The sequence below is a fragment of the Pipistrellus kuhlii genome, unplaced genomic scaffold (genome assembly GCF_014108245.1).
Source record: "Pipistrellus kuhlii isolate mPipKuh1 unplaced genomic scaffold, mPipKuh1.p scaffold_m20_p_12, whole genome shotgun sequence".
Taxonomy (NCBI): Eukaryota; Metazoa; Chordata; class Mammalia; order Chiroptera; family Vespertilionidae; genus Pipistrellus; species Pipistrellus kuhlii.
In genome coordinates, this window is record NW_023425427.1 from 29,073,430 (window position 1) to 29,089,839 (window position 16,410).

General features: G+C 39.2%; 1 protein-coding gene across 8 annotated transcripts in view; it reads left to right on the forward strand.

The window, feature by feature from the left end:
- The window catches only part of CEMIP2 (cell migration inducing hyaluronidase 2), a 76,450-nt gene that overhangs the window by 38,886 nt on the left and 21,154 nt on the right, over window positions 1-16,410 (forward strand). For 7 of the 8 annotated variants that reach the window (XR_004987171.2, XM_036433811.2, XM_036433809.2 and 4 more), the window contains 7 exons: window positions 186-314; window positions 3,309-3,397; window positions 9,014-9,145; window positions 10,396-10,431; window positions 11,254-11,409; window positions 13,547-13,724; window positions 15,106-15,321. Coding sequence is in view for 7 of the 8 variants with exons in the window: in XM_036433811.2 (XP_036289704.1) it covers window positions 186-314; window positions 3,309-3,397; window positions 9,014-9,145; window positions 10,396-10,431; window positions 11,254-11,409; window positions 13,547-13,724; window positions 15,106-15,321 (936 nt within the window). In the remaining variant the exon portion in view is untranslated. The remainder of the gene's footprint in view (window positions 1-185; window positions 315-3,308; window positions 3,398-9,013; window positions 9,146-10,395; window positions 10,432-11,253; window positions 11,410-13,546; window positions 13,725-15,105; window positions 15,322-16,410) is intronic. The other variant, XM_036433812.2, reaches the window with a different exon arrangement.

Sequence of the window (16,410 nt, forward strand, 5' to 3'; positions counted from 1 at the left end):
TGATAGCACTGCTTTGAAGGTGCTAGGTGAGTGTACACCTTTTTTATAGTCTATTCCTAACCTGAAACAATGACTAGTTAGTGTTAAAAAGATTAAACTTGCCCGTGAAGTGCTTAGTTTATGAGGGTTTTCACTGAGTGGCTTTATAAAAGGAGCTTTTAATGATCTTACCCTTTTAATTATAGGATGCTGGAATATGGTATTTATTTCACAAGGAACCTACTGGGGAATCCAGTGGAGTGCAGCTGTTAACGAAACCAGAACTTACTCCGTTGGGTGTATTTTATAACAACAGGGTCCATTCAAGTTTTAAGGTAAGTTCCTAAGTTTTAACAGCTTAGTACACATGATTTGCAGGGTAAAGGATAGACTACTATGGTTACAACTGAGAAATGTCCGTTTTAGATAGACCTTGTCACCAGAGATTAAGAAAAGCAGACTCCTAACTCTCCCATCTGAAGGCTGTCTACATAGTTTTCTGTTTATACACACAGGAATATACCCTAATGTACAGATGCTTATGCAGCCTGAAGAACACACAGGAATATACGCTAACACACACATGCTCATGCAGTCGGAAGTCATAATAATGGATTTGATTCACGAGTCCTCCCTCCTCCTTTCCAGGCTCTAATGTCATTATATGTGTCCAGGGATGCACACATTCAGCAGTCGCCAATCAGTGGTCTGTAGACCCCTGGTGGTCCCTGAGGTCCGGAAGGTTGGCGACGGTTGCTTAGATAATGTGCTTCCAAGGATTAAAAACCGTATTTTCTCTCTTGGTGCTGATGAAGTGTCCTGTGGATATTTAATACAAAGTACGTAAATAGTGAAGTACTGTTGAAGAATGTTTGACCCAATTTAAAATGATACAGGTCAGCCGAGACTGGTTTGGCTCAATGAATAGAGCGTCGGCTTAGGGACTGAAAGGTCCCAGGTTCGATTCCGGTCAAGGGCATGTACATTGGTTGTGGGCACATCCCCAGTAGGGGGTGTGCAGGAGGCAGCTGATCAATGATTCTCTCTCATCGTTGTTTCTAACTCTCTATCCCTCTCTCTTCCTCTCTGTAAAAAATCAATAAAATATATATTAAAAAAAATGATACAGGTCAAGTAAAGTGAAGGCCATTCAGGAGCTCCAGTTTCCATGGTATTTGGCATTCATCCCTCACCAGCTGATGATAAACACTTTTAGCTCATTTTGTGCTCATAGGCACGTGGATATTTTCGTTGTATGATATGGTGCCCAGATTCTTTATCACAGCTCGATGGATACTTCCCCTTGATAGTACTCAGAGGATCTTTTTTGTTTTTAATCTTTATTGTTGAAAATATTACATACTTTTTCCCCTCCCTTGACCTTTTCTAGCCCACCCCCACCCTCCACTCTAGGCCTTCACCACCCTATTGTCTGTCTATGGGTTATGAATATATATATATATATATATATATATATATATATATATATATATATATATATATATATATATATATATATATATAGTGAGGGATGAGTGCCTAATGAAATAAATATATATTGCTCTCTTCCCACCCACAAAGGTTCCTTTAAAAACCTGAGTGTGTTATAACTTGAAGAGCTTAGAATCACTTGATTCTAAGCTCTGATGAAGACTTGAGAGAAGAAAAAAACAACAACTTTACACAGAGATATGATTTTTGTGCGCTGACTCAACGATAATAATTTTTAGTGGAAGTAGCTTTTCAAGGTGGAAGTCTGCAAAATTTTCCGATTATAGGGGATACAAAAAAAACACCTCATTCCAATTAATTTTTTAATGTCATCTATCATGAGGCCATATAGGTTTCTATAATAGTTTATTAATCATATCTAAATAATGAGTGTATGATTAGGTTTCAATTTGTTAAATTTGGGACTGACTATCCCACATCTACTCCAGGTCAGTCTATGTGACTGCCTACTGAGTATGATTTGGGTTTTTCAGAGACACATAAATAAAATGTGTTCAACACTAAAGTCCTTGCTTTAATCAGTAGACCCACGCTCATATGTGTTCCTGTGAATGAAACCACTAGCCGCCTAACTGCCCAGGCTGAAAACACATGAACCTTAATCACTCCTTTCCCCTCCTGCTTGGACATTTTATTCATTACTAAATGGTGCCAATACTACTTAGTGAAGAATCTTCACTCCATCCATTTTTCCCTGTTTCTATTGCCAGAGTCAAGATCATCCTTGTTTCTCTTCCGGGTCACTGTATTACTGCCATCGTCTTCTACCTTATCCCTTACCTCCTTTCTTGGCTATTTCCAGTCTTCTCCATCTTGCAGTTGGGGTATTCTTTCTTAAAACGCAGTAGATTATATTGCTTTTATTAACAGTCCCATTGTCTTGACTCTTCAGCGCATCACCTCTGCATCATCTGGCATTTGCATCTTTCTCCTTCCTCACCTGTCCTCCCTCCATACATTTCCTGTCAGCCCATCTCAGATTTCTTTGTTGTTGTTGCTCTCTGATGTTCTATGCCCTCTCTTATCTTCAGACTTTTTGTATAAATTACTCTATTAAATACTTGCCTCTGGGTTCTTTAGCTGCTTCCCTCCCACTCCCTACTCTTTTTTTTTTTTATAATATATTTTATTGATTTTTTACAGAGAGAAGGGATAGGGATAGAGAGCTAGAAACATCCATGAGAGAGAAACATCGACCAGCTGCCTCCTGCACACCCCCCACCAGGGATGTGCCCGCAACCAAGGTACATGCCTTTGACCAGAATCGAACCTGGGACTTTTCAGTCCCCAGACCTATGCTCTATCCACTGAGCCAAACCGGTTTCAGCATCACTCCCTGCTCTTCATCCTCAACTTATCCTTTGGCATGGTTAATTTCTCCCCATCCTTCATGATCAGTTGTAGAATGCCACTTCCTTTCTGATGTGCTACCAAACATTTCCATTATCATGTGCTTCTCCTATTGGATTGTAATTGTTCTTAATTGCAAGTCTTGCTACTAGTGTGTGTCAGTAGTTTTGTAGTTAATGTGTAATATAATGGCACTTTGATGTGAACTCATTCGGTCATTTGCAAATATTTATGTAGTGCCTACCTTGTGGTAAATATTTGCAAATGACCAAATGAGTTCAATTATTAAAATATCCATGAAAGTAGCTGTTTACATGATAACCTGTGGTTTGCTGTTTATTCTTTCTCGCGCTTTTTTTTTGTGTCATTGATGCAATAATCTAAACCTTATTTTTATGAATCATTATCTACTACATAGCTATAACTTGGGATTCATATTTATTCCGGTCCATTATTATATTTTCCAGGCTGGCTTATTTATTGACAAAGGTGTCAAAACAACCATTGCTAGCGCTGCTGACCCCCGGGAATACCTCTGTTTGGATAACAATGCAAGGTAGAGTCCACACTTTCAACCGCCCTCAAGCTTATTTTGCCAAAGCAAACCTTTCTGAGGGAAGCCATTGTGCTCCTTTCTCCAGGAGCACTTTGAAAATGAAGTTCTCAACATTTGAAGGAGGGTTTTGGAAAAATATTTATTCTGTTGTCCTAAGTCCTGTGGCCGGGCTTTTTAATGCTGTCCCCTTTTCACGATTGTAAGTTGATGTTAGAGTTGTAGAAAGAGCAAGAAAAAGGGAGAGATGTTGGAAAAAAGGGTCCAAATTTGGCCTAACGTAGAACATGATTCATTGAAATACAAGTTAAGCTTAAATGTTTTATTGTAATCCCTGAAAATCAAGGCATACAGAATTTATGGCCAGTGGTCAGAAGAGAACATTGGTTGAGTCTGTTTCAAAGGGAAAGGTCTCAAACCTGATGACCAAGCGAGTTCTGGTTTACTCATTTGTAGTCTCAGACTCACCTCATAGCTGAGCTCTATGTTATTCTCCTTTATAACCACAGAACGTGGTTGGGATATGGATCAGCCTTTCAACCAAGTTCTTTTACATGCGGTATACGAGAGCCAAAATAAATAAAATGTCTCCAATAGAAATACAGTTTTCTGACCTGGAGATTATTATGCTAAGCAAAATAAGCCCGTCAGAAAAAGACAAATACCATATGATCTCATTTATGTGTGGAATCGAATGAACAAAATAAACGGATGAATAAAATAGAGACAGAGGCATGGATACATGGAGCAGACTGATAGGTTAGAGGGGAGTGTGAGGGAAGAAAGCAGCCAAAGAACATGCATGCATAGCCCCCAGACACACATGGCAGAGTGGTGAAGGCCAGGGGAGGGGTGGCAGGGGTGGGTGAGGGGTGGATAGTGTTGGGGGAGAAGGAGGGACATTTGTAATGGTGTCAGCAATAAAAATAAAAAACACCTTTTCCAGCTTTCTGGAAAAGATGGCAACATAAAGTCATATTCAGTAGGAACTGTGTCAGTGTTATTTTTTATACTTAAGTTGAGTGACCAACTTAAGATGTTGAAAGGGTGCTAGGGTCTGTTGCTAGACATTTAAGGAAAGGACGCCAAGTTTATTATGAGAAGCCACACTGTAGGTCAGAGGGGAGGCAGAGGTCAATGAGGCAATGTAGGTGTGAGGCAGGATGCTTGTGACACAGTGATAAGGCATGAGTGAGGTCAGGAGAAACTTAGGGAAAGTATACTTAGTAAAATTACTCATCACTTCTTAAAGGTCAGGTTGAGCCTGAAGTATTTTAAAGCTATGATTAGACAGCATTTGGGAAGCTGCAAAACTGAGGGCATTATTAAATTAAACATAAGGTACTGATTGATACCTTATAGCTGAACAAGATATGAAACTGAAAACTAGAAGAAATAAACTAAAGATGAAAAAGGAGCCCTGTTGGTGTAGCTGGGTGGTTGAGTGTCCACCTATGAACTGGGAGGTCTCTGTTTGATTCGCGGTTCGATTCCCAGTTGGGGCACATGCTTGGGTTACTGGCTCGATGCCCAGTGTGAGGTGTGGAGGAGGCAGCCGATCAGTGATTCTCATCATAGATGTTTCTATCTTTCTCTCCCTCTCCCTTCCTCTCTGAAATCAATAAACATACATTAAAAAAAGAAAAAGGAGCAAAGAGATGATGACAAATTATGAAACAAGAAGGGAATATTGCCTGACTGGTGTGACTCAATGGTTGAATGTTGACCAGGAGGTCAAGGTTTGATTCCTGGTCAGCACAGGCCTGGGTTGTGGGCTTAATTCCCAATAGGGGGTGTGTAGGATGCAGCCAATCAATGTTTCTATCTCTCCCTCTCTGAAATAAATAAAAATATATTAAAAAGAGAGAGAGAGAGAGAGAGAGAGAGAGAGGTGGTAGGGGGGAGAGGGAGGGATGGAGGGAGAGAGAGAGAAGGGAATATTATTTGACAAAACAAAGAAATCTTTGCTAGGTGGTCACTGCTACTTTTTTAGTTTGAGAGAGTTTATTATAACTGGTATGTGTTCATTGCTAAGTTAGTATTAATAGAAAAATTCTAAACACAACAAAATTGACTCCCTTCCCTGCCTTAAAAAACCTGTGTGTGGGGATGAATGGATGGATGTGGAAATATATTTGAGAATTCATTGATATTTTAATTCGACTCAACAATAAAACAATCTAGTCTTAATAGTCCAAGAAGTTTTTATAGGGTATGTGTATATGATATTATGATAGTGGTACTTTTTTTTCTGTCGTCTATTAGTTCTCTTACCAGTTCTTAAATGCATACTTTTTTTTTCTTTATTTTTATTGTTGACACTATTACAGATGTCCCCATTTCTCCCCATCCCTTTGCTTGCCTCACCCATCCCTGTCCCCGCTTCCCTCTGGCTGTTACCACGCTGTTGTCTGTGTCTATTGGTTTGCATACATCTTGGTAAGGAATTAAGACTCCATTAGCAAGTTGCTATGGAAAAAGAATTGATTATAGAAGAGTGTAACAAGACATTTGGCAGCTGGTGTATGCACTTAATTTTGTTTAAGTTAATGTAAAGAATATGCCCAAACACATTCATGAAGCCCAGACATGAGTAAAAATGATAAAAACTCTAATGCAAGTAAGAAGCCAGCCAGTGAATTAGACGCCGGGCCCATGGAATCCAAGGAAATACTCAGTCTGTTCATCACAGGGGAAGTTGACTCAATAGTTAATCAGATGAGCCTCTCCGTATGTTTTCAAAATGTGAAATTACAGGAATCCAAAGATGGGAAATTTTAACGCAAGAAAATTCTTGGTTTGAGATTGGGAAATTTCGTTAGAAAGTGTAATAGCATGAGAGCCAACAAGTCCATTTACAGCAGAGGACAGCTAAGGGAGGAGGTGGGGAAGGGTGCTGAAAGTTCATAAATTAAGATGATGAGAAATTGGGAAAGCTGACCTTTTTTTTTTTTTTTTTTTTTTTTTTTTGCACACCAAGTTGGGTAGAGGATGAAAATAATGGGTTTCCAAGGACATGGTCCATAATTGATTTATATCAATAGGAATTTCAAGAAAAAATGAGATGGCTACAGCCGAGAATCAGATGTTTTATTGGTACTTTTTTTTTTTTGTTTTCTTTTTAGAGCATTGCGTAGTTTTCTTTCCACAACTCTTCCATCTGCTTGACATTATATAATGACTACAAAGCTGTTTGGCAGCAACTACAATGCCAGAAGAGTGGGTGATGGCTCCGAGTCAGATTTTTTATCCCTTAGGTTAGAGCTGTTTAGTGTAAGGAGTCATATACACCATCTAAGGTGGATATAATGCTTTCCAGGCTGGTCTTTCTACCGTCCATTCTCTACAATCCTTACTCCAAGTAGCAGCTAGTGACTAGTTTAAAAAAAAAAAAAAAAGAAAGAAAGAAATCTGGTCATATCACTTTCCTGATTGCATGTTTCTGATGGCACTTTTCAGCACATCTATCTATATATGTTTCTATCTACTTAACTTATTGAGGTGTGGTTAACATTTAATGTATGTAACTTGCTGAGTTTGGGCATAAGTACACTCCCATGAAATCATTACCACCATCGAGGCCATAAACCTATCTGTTATCTCCCAAAATTTCTTCCTATCTCCTTTGTTGTTATTATTTCCTTTAAAAAAAAAATAAAAATATATATATATATATATGTGTGTGTGTGTGTGTGTGTGTGTGTGTGTGTGTGTGTGTGTGTGTATTTGTTGATATCAGAGAGGAAGGGAGAGGGAGAGGGAGAGACAGAAACATCAATGATGAGAGAAAATCATTCATCAGCTGCCTCCTCCATGCCTCCTACTGGAGGGTTGAGCTCACAACCTGGGCTTGTGCCCTTGTCTGGGATCCTTCAGACCTCAGGCCACCGCTCTGTCCATTGAGCCAAACTAGCTAGGACTGTTATTGTTATTTCTTTAATTTAAGAATACTTTTTGTAATAACAATAATTATCATAATATATACTCTCTTAGCAAATTTTATGGGATACAATATAGTATTTTTAGCTATAAGCACTGTTTTGTTTGGTAAATCTCTAGAGTTTATCTAGCTTGCATAACTAAAACTTTGTACCCTTTGACCATCACCTCCCTATTTCCTCCTCACCCAGTCTCTGGCAACCACCATTCTACTCTCTACTTTTCTAGTTGCATTTAGAATGGAGAACTGTATCCTTGCCTGGTGCATGCCCATCTTTATGTCCTCTCCCCCTTGGTTCTTACTCTCCAGCCAAAGCCAAAGTGTTAGTTCCCTAAACTTGCCAGGTTCACTTGTGCCTAAGGGCCTTTGTACTCGCTCTTCTCTGTGCATAACTCTTCTCCCATCATAAACATTTAGTAAGCACCTACTGTGTGCCAGCAACTGTTAGTAGTGTTTGCACAAATGATGTTTCTTGATCGTATGAAAAGCTCAACTTGCTAAATTGGTCTTGAAAAGCTGTTTAAGGCTCTGCTGTCTTCCCTCCTACCCCCTCCTCACAGCTTTGTAAAATTTAGAAATGATTTTCTAAAGTATAGGTGACCTTATGGTGCTATTTATTTGAGTTGTTATAGAGGACTAGAGGCCTGGTGCATGAATTTGTGCACCAGTGCAGACCCTTAGCCTGGCCTATGAGATCAGGCTGAAACCAGTTCTCTGACATCTCCTGAGGGGTCCCAGGTTGTGAGAGGATGCAGGCCAGGCCGAGGGACCCCACCAATGCACAATTGGGGTGGGGAGGGACGCAGGAGGTTGGCCAGCTGGGGAGGGACCATGTAAAGGCTCCAGAGTGTGTCTGGTCCATCTCACTTAGTCCCAATGGGCCAGACCCCAGCAGCAAGCTAATCTATCAATCAGAGCATCTGTCCCGTGGTGGTCATTGCATGCCATAGCAAGCAGTTGAGCATTGTTAGCATATCATTAGCATATCACACTAACGGACGACTGGACACTTAGCATATTAGGCTTTTATTATAGAGGATCGTTTTGACACCATTTTTTTAAACCTTTTCATTAAGGTCTTGATAAGTATTTTAGAAGGGAGAAAAAGCAGAATTAAATTTTAATTTTTATAATTGATAAGTCAATTAATATAATGTATTTTGAATTTAGGCCTTTTTAAGATATTAAATCCAGTTTTATCTTTATATTTAAGATATATCACCAACATACAACTAAAATAATAGTTTTAAGTTAGGATATATGTATGTTAAAATATATGAATAATTTATTCAGTAAGTTTATATTAGTATTATGGAGCTTAAGAATTCATGAAAACTTGCAAGTTTTCCTGATATGAGAGGTTTTTTGTTTTGTTTCACTTTTTAATGGTTTTAGTGTTTATAATGTTCTACAATAGCCAGTCCATAATATGTTGATTTAAAAAATAAGATATGAAAGCAATTTTCATTTACATAAACATATAAATAAATATAATTATTTTTCCCAATATTTGAAATACCAGTATTTAAGTTGTAACTTAAGAGATTTAAAAAAAAAAAAATCTTTTTTTTACTTCTTTGGTTTTGGTCAAATTTAAATCTTTTTGACACTTAAGTGTACAGTTGTAATAGCTGATAGCCATTACCTTTCTTAAAAAGTTCTTTTTCTTCAATCCCAAGGTTTCGGCCTCATCAGGATGGTGACCCTGAAAAGCCACGAGTTGCTGCTGTAATTGACAGGCTCATTGCTTTTAAAAATAATGACCATGGAGCTTGGGTCAGAGGGGGAGACATTGTCGTCCAGAATTCAGCGTGGGTATTCTCTACAAAGTTATTATCTGGTGGCACTGGTGTGTGTATTTTTTAAGGCTATTTTGAAAAATCGAGTAGACTGAAAATACAGTTGATAGTTTCTGGAATCATATTATTGTTACTAAAAGACAGGGCAAGCGCCGAGAAAGTTTGCTAGCATTAACAGATGGCAAATGTTTGGAATAATCTCATTCGGCTGCTTTTATTGGACCTGAACTTGTCTGGTGACATGAATGTTTTCTGATGAGACTGAACAGAAACCGGGAATTTAACTTTATATAACAAACAGGGCCTATGTCAGAGAGCTAAATAAAGATTTTGAAACCAGCTGGATGTTTTTCCTTCTTCTTGGAAAATCCATGTTTTTTGATGCTCTCTTACTGCCACTCAAAACAAAAGTTATAAATTTCACCTTCGTGTGTTGACTTATGTCTTACCATGACTTGAGGCAGTAAGCATCTCGCTTTTTTCCATTTGTCTAATTTTGGAAATCTGATGTATATTGAGCTAAGATTTGGTGTTTAAGAGTCTAGATAAACATTGTTTTCTGGCTTTAGCTTCTTGGCATTTTATCATCTCTGCCTGTTATCATGCAAAAAATATTATGTTAAATCTGTAGAAATAGCTTGGGTATTAATGTTGAAAAGTTTAGAGGAGACTACCATGATCTAATGGGTTTTAAAAGTAATTATAGAAATAACAGTTCCAGCTAACACTTATATGCTCCTTGCTATGTGCCAGCCATTGTTCTATCAGGGGTGGGGGATGGCCCATGAAGTCATTTGGTCCGGCCTTGCCAACACATTAGGGGTGAGTCAATTAAATATTTGACCAAATATAGCAGGCTCGTTTTTTAAATTGATAATCTTGTATGGGCCGTGAATGATCTTATAAATATCCAAATGGCCCTTGAGAGAAAATAGGATTCTCAGCCCTATATCTTATCTAAATGGTTGAAATTAATTAGTATGTGAAATGCTCTTAAGTGTCCTATGAGGAAGGTTGTTTTTTGTTTTTTTTTTAACATAGAGTTAAAACTGAGGGAGAGTCCAGTTGAGTAATATGCCCAAGATCACACAGCTAGTCATTAGCAAAGCTGAGATTTAAACCAGGTGCCTTCTCTGTGGAGTCTGTGCTTTTAGGTATTGGGAGGTGAAACTTACTTTTGTGGTCTGGAAGAGTAAACATTGGAACCTCTTCTTACATGAAGTGGTAAGTTCAAGTCTTACGTTATCTCTGTTTTCTTACAGATTTGCAGATAATGGAATAGGACTAACCTTTGCCAGGTTTGTAATGTCTTTAAAAATACTTCTCTGATTAATTAATTTATTACTTCTGATTATTTTAAAGCTGTAGGTAAAATAACCCTTGATTTTTAAAATTTATTTAATTTTTTTTATGGATAATACACCATAATGTTATACATTTATTATCATTAAGATAAATTAGCACCTGCTTCCTGTTACCACTTGAGGCTCAAAAATACATTTTTAATGATCCATTGAATTCATGCCCAAGTAGTAGGTTAATATAGCTGGAATTCCTAAGCAAGGTAGACTTATGTGGTTTTTTTGTTTAGAAGAAACAAAACTTGAGCATTACATTAAAGATCTTAAAAATTATGGGAATAAAAAGGAAGGGAGTACAAGTTGGGAACACATGAAATATTTTCTTTCTGCAAAGTTGGTCAAATTTCTCAGTGATCTTTAAGAACTGGACTTTTTGTGTTAAATATTATTCTCTAGGTCAATTACTCTTGCTGCCATCTTAAACATTAGATTCTAATTGTTGTATTCAGGGCACATTTATTCTCCCTGTTCACAGTACTGTTGCTTGAGACTAAAATAATCAGGTGTTGCTGCTAAATTAAATTTCACTTATTTCAACCTAATTTGAAAACCACTCATTTACAATACAGTTAATTTGTACTAATTTTTAAGAGGCATGTTCACAGTTTAGAGGTACTTCCTGGTGATTCAGTATGTATTTGTAAAAGCTACTGGCTGCTTTGAAAATTTTTAGCTATTTGAGTTATACCTTGCCTTTATTTGAGAGTCAGTATACATTTTCTAGAACTGTGTGGTTAATGGTTATTTTCATTTTAACAGTGATGGAAGCTTTCCAAGCGACGAAGGTTCTAGCCAGGAGGTGTCTGAATCTCTCTTTGTTGGAGAAAGTAGGAATTACGGCTTTCAGGGTGGTCAGAACAAGTATGTAGGCATGGGAGGAATAGACCAGAAGCCCCGGACATTACCCAGGAATAGGTAAGCATGGCTTTGGCGGTGGAGAGTTCAATTGAAACAATAAATGAAAACCTAATCCTTCTGGAAGTTTCTGTAATAATTCTGCATGATTGGTTCCCACTCTGATATTTTTTCCACCTGATCTTACTATTATAACTGTTATTGTTATGATAATTCTGAATTTCATGAATAATTTTATAATGAAGGAACCTACCTTTTTTTTCTTTTCTTTTTTTCTTCCCATTCCTTATTTAAGGCTTTATAGAAGCTGGTGATTCCTCCCCCTCCCCCCTTCTTTCTTGAGCCACAGAAAGTTGCCAAACCGTAAACTATGACATTAGGTCAGTTTTCCCTCAAATTGTGATGTTGGTTTTTAGAAATCGCCACTGGAAAAAGGAAATTACCGACTGAAAAGAGTCCTAGGAAATAAGGGCTGATCGATGCCAACGCTGACTCCAAACCTTGCCACGGCTGCATAATTAAGTGTTTCAGATGTCGAAGGGGGATGGGGTAGACCTTGGCATGCTCTCTGTCAAAATAATCTGAGTCATTAAGAAAGCACTCAGCACTAGAAAGATTCTTGGGCTTTTAGGGAACCGTGAACGAATTCATCCATCCTCCGTTCCGAGACACAGTTTCTAGTTGTCCTCATATTACTGGTGAGAAAATGTGCCGGAGGAAAACTAGTGTCAGGCTTCAGGAAGCCTCCGTTCCCTTAGGTGCTCATTCTATGCGGGCATTGGGCTAGGGTGGGCCGGGGTCATGGGGGCAGGTGGGGTTGGTGGAAGGGCTTTACCAGCAGAGGATGACCTGTGCTTGGCCCCTCTCTCCTGTGCTCGTCGTTGGAGAAATAATTCATTGAATGCCATGCTCTGGGTAGAACTTCTGTGAATAAGACCATGGAAGCTACTAGGAAAGGTACTTCATGGAGTTTTAATAGCTAACATTTATTAAATGCTTACGATGTATCAGGCCCTCTTCTGGGTACTTTATTATTCACTTAGTCCTCACAGAGCCCAATGGGATAGGTATTGGTATCATCCCGCTTTATAAATAACTTAATGTAAGTAGCTGAGATAGGATTTCAACCCTGTTACTTGGGCTTCAGAGCCGTGCTTTTCACATTTAGGCTGTAGCTGCCTCTTTCGAGTGTCGATAAAAGGAAGGAGAGCTGTACTGGTTGGGGTAGGGGCTGCAGTCTGATGGCAGCCAAGTCAATTTCATTCTTCTTATTGTACATGTTGGCCTCCAGTTTTATTTCAAAATGCTTATTGCTTCCTTGCTAGGAAAGATTCTCCAGAAGAGATTCTTCATTGGTCAGTGGATCCAGTTTTTATTTTACTGTATGTGTACAACCTTTTCTATGGAAGAGAACTCTAAGATACATGCAGACGCATAGACTTTTAGGAAGGCCCTTTGATTTTGTTGCTAGCATATATAGTAAAACACTGCCGAGTTGTAATCTAATTCGTTGCTATAGAATTCCTCTGCCATGCCATCAAAAGAATTTAATAGCAGAGAAAGCGAAGGGATACAGAATATTATGGGTTTTGTACATTAATTATGGTTAATAATATATGATTAAGGAGTTTGTGTGTGAGCAGAAAGGAGGACAGTGAATAAAACCAATTTCTCTAGCTAGCTAGCCTTTTTGACATCAGAAGTCCTCAGGAATTATACTTTCATACTTTTAAGTATATCATTTCACCTTATTGTCATTTAGAGGCTTGAGAAGAGGTTCTCTCTGTTTAAGCACAGATTCATTTCTGTTCTCACATTAGAGATTTTGGAACCAAAACTAAAGTATGTAAGTTACCGGATAAAAGGTCTTCACTGGTAGACTCAAGGAAGCAAAGGTCACCTCTTCAGACAGGCCTCCATTCTTTCTAAAATAGCTTCTCTCCTACCCCACTTTACGATTTACTATGTGTTGTTTCCATAGCACTTCTCTGTAATTATCCGTTGTTTTCCTTTTTGCCTTTCCCACCACTGTGTACATTTCAGGTGATCAGGTATCTTGTCTTGGTTGCCACTGTATTCTAGCATTGTGTTTTGTGTACACAGAGCAGTCACCTGTCTTTATGAGACAAGGACGGCAGGGAAGTGCTGCTAAGGTGACGGGCCCATGTGCATGAAACCAACTTTTGTTTTTCAACAGGACGTTCCCGATCAGAGGCTTCCAGATCTATGACGGGCCCATTCACCTCACCAGGTGCACTTTCAAAAAATATGTGCCAACCGCAGACAGGTATACCAGTGCTATTGGCTTCCTCATGAAGAATTCCTGGCAGATAACCCCCAGAAATAACCTGTCCCTCGTGAAGTTTGGTCCACATGTAAGTATGTTCTCCTGGTTCCTCTACAGTCACTGTGGTGGGAGGAGGAGGGCTAGCACATCCCCAAAGACAAGGACAGAAACAAAGGATTCATACCAAGCCTTTATGACTGGGGGCAGAAATATATGCAAAAGAAAGTTTTAAAACTTGTTATTCTTTCTGTCCCATTGAGTTCAAGGTGAGAATAGAAGTCCCAGGTGATCTGGGGTATTTTTTTTTTTAAATATTCAAGTGATATCTTAGAAAAGAAAATAACCTAAATTGATGGCAGGCATTGTAGCATTTTATAAGAACAAGAGGACATGGTTTGGGGAAATTCAGTGTAATGATCCGAGAAGAGATTTGGGATCTGCCTGGAATTGTCCTTGTCTGGGGTCTACAGCTGGGGAACTACAGGAGAAACATGGGGAGAGAAGAGGAATACTGGGTGGTATGAAACCAATTGTTTTATCCAGAGGTTTTCCTAGTGCTTGGCTCCTGCTCTCTGTGCCTGTTGTTGGGAAATATTGAATGTCCTTCTGAACTAGGCTCCTGTAAAACCATGGAAGCTACTGGGAAAGGCACTCAATGGAATTTCAGTAGCTGATATTTATTAAATGCTTGGGACATAGCAGACCCTGTTTTATTACTTTATTATTCACACTAAAGAAATACTTAGACTGTTTTAATTGGGAACTAGGAAAAGACATGTGAACAAGTAACTAAAGCACTTGAAGAAAAAGAAAATGATTAACTAGTTTTGAAGTTAGAACTTATAATAGATTTTTATTTAATGAAGATATAACTTATATACAGAAAAATGAACAGATCTTAAGTATAACATTTATAATTTAAAAAAATCTTTATTGTTGACAGTATTGCAGATATTCCTTCTCCCCTCTCTCCTCCCTTTCTTGCTCCCACCACCCACTTCCTGCCCCACGCTAGGCCTTTACCACTATAATGTCTGTTCATGGGCAATGTATATATGCATATAAGTTCTTTGGTTAATCTTTTTCCACCCCCTAAAGTTTAATGTGTATGACTGCTTAATTTCCTTCCCCACAGTTCTAATTTCTCTTATTGCAGATTAGTTTTGTCTGGAGAGCAGGTAATAGTTTTAACTGGAAGAAAGGGAAACTGCCAAAGATCAAGTTTAACATTTGCTACTTGAACTCCACAAGGCTTTGGAAAAATCCCGCCCCTTTTTCCCAGGCTTATCATAACTAATGGACATATTTGATTGACTGGGTGCCTTGATTTACAACTGTGAACTGTCACTCAGGACTGTTTTAATCTCCAAGCAGTTGGAATGGATATGCAGTAGGATCCTCGCAGTGGGTGCTGACTAAGACGGCAGGAGCCCTCATTTTGGGATGTCCTTGTTTCTCACCACCCTCAGGTCTCTCTGAATGTCTTCTTTGGGAAGCCTGGCCCCTGGTTTGAAGACTGTGAGCTGGATGGTGACAAGAACTCCATATTCCACGACATCGATGGCTCTGTGACAGGATACAAGGATGCGTACGTGGGGAGAATTGACAACTACCTGATCCGCCATCCTAGCTGTGTGAACGTGACCCAGTGGAACGCGGTGATCTGCAGCGGGAGCTACGCCCAGGTAGGCCGGGATGTGTGAGGATGCCTGCTTCCTTGCCAGCTCCTGACTGACATCACTGCTTCTGTGAGGCGTGCTCCTCAGCTCTTCAGCATGATGGACACTCCCCAAAGCATGATTTTCTCAAAAAGGCGAAAGAGCCAGCTGGTGTTGCTCAGTGGTTGAGTGTCAACTTATGAACTAGGAGGTCACGGTTCGATTCCCAGTTCAGGGCACATGCCCAGGTTGCCGGCTCAGTCCCTTGAAGGGGCGTGCAGGAGGCAGGATCAATGATTCTCATCGTATGTTTCTATCTCTCTCTCCCTCTCCCTTTCTCTCTGAAATCAATAAAAATATATATATTTTTAAAAGTGAAAGCAAAACATTCAGTAGGAACCATGGGCTCATAGAATTTTATGTCAAGGACCCCTGCTTCAAACCAACGTGGAAATACTGTGAGTCCAAAAGGGGTGAGGTGATTTGCCCTTGATTAAATATGGTTGGGATGTAGCTGGGGTGAGAATCTACCTTTTCTGAGTCTTCGGCCAGATTTTTGCCATGCTATAGCTCTGCCCCAGAGAGGGGGCTTTACTTCCTTGCAGGGTGATTATTACTACTAACTATGGGAATCTGTGGGGCAAGAAGATCAGTATCTCATGGAAAGTGGAATGTTTCCAGAGACAGAGCTAGGAATTGGAAATCAGTGGGCAAGGAGACATTCAAGGAAATTCTTTGAATGATATAACGATATGATATTTATGAAATTATGAAAGGGAGGATATAAACTGTGAAACACTTCTTTGGAAACCTTAAGCTAGTGTGCATGTGTTAACTGGGTGCCAAGTAGAAGAGGGTGGATGAATTTGGGAGGTAGTACGTTAAGAGCACGAATACTTGAGCCAGACTGGCTGGATTTGAATCCTGGCTTTATTTTGCCTTAAATATGAGTTGAGCGATTTAATAACCATTCTCTTTCCTTTGCACAATGAGGGTAATGCTGATGAGAAGATAGAATGCACGGATATATGTAAAGCATTTAGCCCCTGGCTTGGCACATGGTACAGTGTTTGCTGCAAGGAGTATTATTTGAGAGGCAGAGTTCTATGCGGCAAC